The sequence below is a fragment of the Carassius auratus genome, chromosome 9 (assembly GCF_003368295.1).
Source record: "Carassius auratus strain Wakin chromosome 9, ASM336829v1, whole genome shotgun sequence".
Lineage (NCBI taxonomy): Eukaryota > Metazoa > Chordata > Actinopteri > Cypriniformes > Cyprinidae > Carassius > Carassius auratus.
In genome coordinates this window covers 11,600,816-11,608,422 of record NC_039251.1, presented here as the reverse complement: position 1 = coordinate 11,608,422, position 7,607 = coordinate 11,600,816, and the positions used below count along the sequence as shown (strand labels likewise).

The 7,607-nt window shown below is 37.1% G+C and overlaps 1 protein-coding gene across 2 annotated transcripts in view; it reads left to right on the top strand.

Moving 5' to 3' along the window:
* The first annotated feature begins 592 nt into the window (after positions 1-592).
* Positions 593-7,607, top strand: part of LOC113108372 (von Willebrand factor C domain-containing protein 2-like) — a 30,244-nt gene continuing 23,229 nt past the window's right edge. The window contains exons 1-2 of one of the 2 annotated variants that reach the window (XM_026271448.1): positions 593-1,457; positions 2,919-3,392. In XM_026271448.1, coding sequence (XP_026127233.1) covers positions 3,003-3,392 — 390 coding nt within the window. In that variant the 5' untranslated portion in view covers positions 593-1,457; positions 2,919-3,002. The remainder of the gene's footprint in view (positions 1,458-2,918; positions 3,393-7,607) is intronic. The other variant, XM_026271450.1, reaches the window with a different exon arrangement.

Sequence of the window (7,607 nt, the reverse complement as noted above, 5' to 3'; positions counted from 1 at the left end):
TCAAAAACAAGCAAACTGAAGTAGAGAGATTGTATTGTATTGTACAGTTCTGTATTTGAAATCCATTTGTAGAATTTGTACTTTAGTTCAGAGCAGGTAAACTTAACTAGTCATTCCATTTTATTCTTAAAAGATGTTCAATTTTACATCAGTGTAATTTTTTGGGGGGGTTATAACACATAACCCGACCTGGGAAAACAATTTCAAATATTATATATTTATAAATACAGATGGATGGATGGATGGATAGATAGATAGATAGATAGATAGATAGATAGATAGATAGATAGATAGATAGATAGATAGATAGATAGATAGATAGATAGATAGATAGATAGATAGATAGATAGATAGATAGATAGATAGATAGATAGACAGATAGATAAAGCCCCTGCATTCGAAATGGATTTATAACAACACACAGTAAAACTTAGTGTCAGCTTTTCATTGTTTACACGTTCACAAAGGACATAGAAGGCACAGATAATAACATCTGCTTTGTCCACCCTCAGCTCACTATCAAATACAGTAATGCAGTGGCCCCTATAGGTTACCTTCTGCACAACAATTTTGCATATCTCTCTGGTGTCAGTTTATAATTACCATTAAAATGTTGCTCAAATCCGCAGTTAGTGACTGGTCTCGATTCAATAACTTCTTTATATTTACGAACGAAAACACTAAGAAGAGTAGCAAACGATTTCCTAAGGTCCAGAGGGACTGTCCTGTTGCACGTTTCATAAAATCGTTCTTGATTAGAGAAGAAACGAGACGACTAGAGCTCGATTCAGCGAAGAATCAGGCGCTCTCCGTGGTGCTGAACTCCGGATCCGGCGCTGTCCGCGGTGCTGAACTCACTGAGGCGACCTATTGAAGATGAAACGCTCCTCTGTTCTCATTCCTCTCCGCACTCAACTTAGTAGCGCTGTCTCAGACGATGCTTTTCTGCCTGCTCTGGCAGCACGAGCATCTCCAATGTAGATAAACTTACTTTCGCACTGGGGAAACGTTATGATATCGAATCAGTTCTCGTTTATTAACTTGACATCAAAATGTTTTCTCGGCGGAGGTGCCGAAGAACAAATGGCGTTATACTGTTCCACCTGCAGTATTTGGGAGATGATTTAAATGCCGCGGATGACTAGGTGATCACGAGAAGGAAGTGCATTTTGTACAGATGTTTTGGATCTTTTTTTCCTCTTCCTTTTTCATTTTCTGAGAAGTCATTTAATGATCGGGGAAGGATAATTGTGTTTCTGGATATGTCATTTCTGAAGTGGGCATGATCAGCTTACATTTGTAAATATTATAGACATTCGGATTATCTGTTCTGTTGGAGTAGGCATTTTTTTGCACCAACTCGAATTGGAATGATTTTTTGTGGTCTTATCATCACGAAGGTGCACTTGCTCGCTTGATTACGATTCCAACAAAGTGGAACCAGACATTTCAACGCGGTAAGTCGAGTCCAGCCACTTGGTTAAAATGTGTTCGTGCTCATTGCAATACTTCAATGCAATAATAATTATGTTCACGAAAATATGAATTACTAAAATACATGTTTCTCTACATTCAAGGCAGGGACTGTCTGCACATATACATTCAGCATGCCAGGGGTAGTCATTTTATCATAGACTAGACGTATTGTCAATACTAGACTATCTTTCAATGTAAAAAAAAAAAAAATCTTTCTTTGAAGTGCTTTCCTCTGGCAGCTCCTCTGATTTTCTAAGTGCAGAATCTCACAGTACCGTGCTGTTTCATGGTTAATTTCTCGAGCTTTCACGAGTGAAGAGGCATTTGGACCGAAGCCCATTACGCACTCGTTAATGACACAGAAACCGTGTCGTTTCTTCAGGGCTCTTGGAGTAAATGTAATTCAGAGCGTAGAAATGTACGGACATGGTGAATGCACACCTATTTGCAGTGCTATGAGGGATTAGAAGCTGGAGAGCTACCTGTTGTCCCTGGGAAATAGATATCCTGGCTAACTTTGCTGAGCACCGTCTGATGGCAGTGATCATCTGGGTTTTTGTTTTTGTGGATTTGCCTTTGTTCTTCGGGGATTGTTTTCACATACACACGCTTTTCTTTTGAGGTAATATCTTCACCCCCTCCTGATACAGAGCTTACTAGTACCAGAGCCAACACATAATGTATTAGGAAAACGCACCTCGTTCACATGAGCTGACTCTTCATCAGTCCATGGGTATCTTCGGTGCATTCTGGATGGGAACAAATGGCAGATCTTTACCAGAGATTAACCAGTATGGGAGACCGGGGAGTGCTGTAATATTGGGTGAGTTGTAATACCATCAGTTTAACCAATTAGAAATGAGCTACACGAATATAATCACTAACATACATTATTACCATCTCACGAAAAGGCAGCAGACGTTTTATACAAGGGAAAAAGAAAGAAAGCAAAATGTCAGGTTAACAAATTGATTTGCAAATTGGTGATCCCCTGAACCAGCTCATTCAGATTGGATCTGACCAGCTATCTACATGTTTACATCGCGACTGACCAGATGGGGAGGGATTCAAAATTATAATATTTAATCAAAAATAATCCCCATATTTAACATTTGAGATATAAAATTAAATGACTACTGAATTAAAGTCAATTTGACTTCCACAACAAATTCATACACAACAACTGACACCAGTAGAAAGGTAGGTAATGGCACCTTGTGTACTTGACACTTATTTATACAGTTTACTGTAGATTTGTCATATATTTCATAACTGCTAAAGGAAAAGCACACATTGTTACAACACTCCCCATTCATCCCTGGTTACACTCTCAGCAAACTGTACTTAGATCATTATTAACTTATAGTGTGACGATCTTTTTTATCAGTTAACATAAAGAAAACGCATGTCATCAAGCTACGGGTTGTTTACATTTCTTTCAGTGTAATTTTTTTGCAGCATGGAGATTTGCAATTTAAGGGACCTGGGACACTCTCCTTGAATGCGTCAGACTGCCGCGGCGAAGGATGGGCCCTTTTCTCCCGGCGATTTGCGTCGTGCTGCTCGCCCTGAACGCCGCTGTCTCGCCGGCCTCTGTCGGCCCTGAGGACTATCCCGCCGTGGACGAGGCTGAGAGAACTGCCAACAATGACATCATTTTCGATGACTACCGAGGGAAAGGCTGCGTGGATGACAGTGGCTTCGTGTACAAGCTCGGGGAACGCTTCTTCCCGGGTCACTCGAACTGCCCGTGCGTGTGCACGGAGGACGGTCCTGTCTGTGACCAACCCGAGTGTCCTAAAATACACCCCAAGTGCACCAAGGTGGAACACAACGGATGTTGCCCCGAATGCAAGGAGGTCAAAAACTTCTGTGAATATAGAGGGAAGACGTATAAAATCCTGGAGGAGTTCAAGGTAGGATCACGCTGCCTCCCATTACCAGAAAAAAAAATTATATGCACATATTTGGGGCTATTTTATGAATGTAGCATTGCATTGTGTATCTTACACACCTTTGGTTAATTAATAAGTGAGTCCAGTCAACCATATAGGCTGCAGTGGAGGATCACATGGATAGACAATGTCTAAAGGGAGTAAGCCCTCATTTGAATGTAATAATCAAGCCTGCAAGTTTTACAAATGTTTCAAAACAGCATTCATGACAATATATTTCAAATTCTGGCATCACATGTTAAAATCAGACATTCAATACCACATATACACCATTGCACCACTGTGTCCTTAAATATATGCATTTGCGTGGGTGGGTCCTTGCATGAGTGCAGTATGGGATATTGTGGGATAGTTTTATGCTTATTTTACTCTTAGAGGCTCATCATGATAAGCCCTATCCATCACTATCAACTGTAATTTGATTAGAGCTGTGCCACAGAAACAATCCACTTGACAAAGTAATCCATTTAAAACTAGTGTCCATTTTCTCTTGATTTTAAATTCAAGTTATTTATATTGATCGGAAGATGAAAGCAAACCCATCAATCATACAACAAAGCACTGAAGCATTCTTAAAAAGACCCATCAGCCATACATAGATACATGAATGTTGTGCTGCAAGATGAACCATTCAGCCAATTTGAGATTCTTAAGACGTAGAATTAATAAACAAATAATGCATTCTGTTTTTCATGCCCGCTTTATCAGGCCTAACATGTTATAAGTTCTTTGGTGTTATGCGTCATATCAGCAGAGCACATATTTAACAGAAGTAGTGTAACAAGCATTTGCAAGTACTAGATTTTTATCTAATAATATGTAGTGTATATAAAACATAACTAACATCAACCCTCGTTTACTTTGGTCCATTTCCACTAGCAGAGTTGAAAATAGCAGGTTGTACACATTTAATTCTCACATAACAGAAAGATTCTCAAAAGTATTCATGTTAGGAGAATTGAAAGCTGGAACACCAGGAAAGCAACTGATGACATAAAATTAAAAATTTACCCACAAAGCTCATTTCCAGGGTTAACTTGGGCTGTTTGAGCAAGTGCAACTCTAATATAAGTTTTACGTATCAACAAAGAGCATAGCATTAAACATCACACACAAATATAGTCTTTGGACTCCACCTCGCAAGTGCACCTTTTAGATTGTTTCCTGCACTTGTTAGCACCATTAATGGATTTCATCTCTATTGAGAACTTGAATTCTGTACCCTTTGGGATTTTCTGAATTTGTCACAGTAATTTTAATATTAATCAAAAAAAAATCATGTTTAAAGTCATATTATTACATTGTGACATTGATGTCTATTTATGTATTTATTAGTTTAATAAATTTGCAATTAAAAATAAAAAATGTAATATTTAGATTTAGAGTTTGATGATACCATGCAAAATCCTATTTTAAAAAAGATATTTTAGTGTAAACACAGTATATTATGTAGAAAGAAAAGACCATAAGATATGTTCTTTGATGTTTCTGATATTTTATACTTCACTTGCCACATTGGTAATTATGTATTTAATCTTGGCAATGAGGTTTGTTTTTTTGTTTTTTCACGGCTTTGCTCTGCATGTATCTTGAATCTTCTCTCTCTACAGAACAAGATATCGTTAACATTCATCTCATGCTTACATCTGATTCATTGATTGTAATCTTGAGATAATGTAAATTCAGGCCTTTTTAGGCAACCTGACACCTGACATTAAATGTATTGCAAAGATTATTATCTTAGACTATATTACCAGTAGATCAAAACCCAAACTATGTTTAATATCAGGTTTACAGTGGGGAGGAAGGTCTGTGCAATTCAGTCTCACACTGGGTGATGAATTTCCCATCCAGCAACATCTGATATATTATCACTCACCAGCTCTGTTGTATCAACATGGGGCTGGCCAGCTACAGAGCTGCTTTTTGACAAAATCAGCATTTTATTGCAATACACAGTGTTTTCCTTGAGGTGTCAAGCTGTATTCAGTTTCACACACGTTAGCCACATCTCTTAATAAACAAAGACTGTGTTTTTAATTTGTTAGAAGTCCAACAAGTGCCAATCAAATTAGAATCTACAAAAGCTGACACTTCATTTAGGGACCAACATCTAAGGAAACTTTTTGTGGCTAGCAAGAAGGTTAAATTACATAATTGGCATAGAGAAAGAGTGCCAAAGTCAAGCAGTTTCTTTTTAATAAGGGTCTCATAGACTTTTAAATTGAATCCATCTTTGTTAGCCGCCCAATTAGCTCTTTTTTGATGCAAGTGCATGTTTCAGCTAGACATATTTGCCCATGTAAGTCTGTTGATAAAAAGATCAGCTCCATCAATACCGCATGTTCTCTCCAACCTTGAGTGGAAGGATAACTTACGATCTTTTATTACCTCTGAAACGGTTTATCTCTATTGATTACCTCCTCTCATAAGAGACCCTGATTGAAAACCCATAAACAAAGCCAAGCAATTCATAACTAGCAGAAATCCCTTTTTGATCAGTTTTCCACTCTGAATTTGACGTGCACATTAACCAAACGAGGCACCATCGCTCAATAGTGTCCAGCGAGATCTCTTTGAATTAAAAAGCAACTACTGAGGTCCAGCTGCGAATGGGAATCAAAGGGCATCACGGCGCTTGATAGCTGATCCAATTAAGAGAAGCCGACAGGGTAACCTTTGGTGTGGGCTACATTGGCATTTCCTCAGCCGTTCTTTGGCGAGGACTGTATTTACTTGGCTCTGCAGGAGTGGGAGGAGCCCCACTGAGATATGAATCTTACACGTGGAGAAGGCTTTTCACTGTAGAATGAGGCAGACCAATCAGTCAGTGGAGCTTTTTGTTGTTACTAATCGCTGCAGAGAACAGCTGAGTGACGGATTTCCAAACGAAAGACCTGAAGTGCATTATCAAAGTGATGAACGCTGACCCATGTTCAACCCAGCTTGACCCGGACAGTTATGTGGCTTTTTAAATGTCACGATTTCCAGGCTGAGGGTGATTGAAGGAGCTGTAGGATTTATACCAACACAACAGCGTTAATCACATCACTTCTAAAGCATGCAATAGCTCTTCCGATACTTGTCTTGATTTTTACAATGTTCCAGTGAAAGTTCAGGAAGATCATGTTCTTATCATCCTGTCAATCAAAACCTTCAGTTAATAAACTATAAAAGACCATTATTTCACTGCTCTGAACATGCACCTTTTCTCTCTGGACTTTTTGTATTAGGATACCAAACCTGCTCTTTAAGGTCATAATAAAAGAAATTTGTGAAATATTTTAATAAATGTAATATTTGAGGTTATATAAAAATATTATTACATTCATTTGGACATTTATGCATCAATTAAAAGTGTATTAATGTATTAGATCATTGAAAAAACAAAAATGCAAGCACACTTAAGCAAGCACAAGTGTTAACATACACTAAAGTTAAAACATGTGGGGTCAGTAAGATATTATTAAGAAAGCAACAATATACAAGTGCTGTGACAAGTCTCTGTTAGTCTAGCACAGTGCACATAGCAAGGTGTGTTTTTAATAAGTTAGACCAAAATGAATAGAATAGAATAGAATAGAATAGAATAGAATAGAATAGAATAGAATAGACCAAGGATGCATTATATTGAGGATTGCTTTTATTGAGCAAGGATGCATTGTATTAATCAAAAGTGACTGTAAAGACATTTAATGTTACAATACATGTTCTTTAGAACGTTCTATTCATCAAATAATTATTAAAATAATGGTTTACACTAAAAATATAAAGTAGCATACCTGTTTTCAACATTGATGATAATAGTTTCTTGAGCTTCAAATGATCATATTAGAATGATTTCTGAATGATCATTAAGGCTGGAGTAATTGCTGCTGAGTATTTAACTTTTACTAAATATTAAAAATAAAAACAGGTACTTTAAATTGTAATAATATTTAATTTTAAAATAATAATATTTTGCTGTATTTTTGATCAAAGTAATGCAGTCTTGTGAACATAAGAGAATCTTAAAAGATCACAACAATAACAAAAAAAAAAAAAAATCTTACTGACCCCAAAGAGGACTGGGACCATTTTATTAGTTAAAACTAATCACATAATCAATTTTTTTTTTGGTTTGATAGTTTGTAACTAATGTTAAGAAAGTGTCCAAATACATTTTGGTGCAACCTT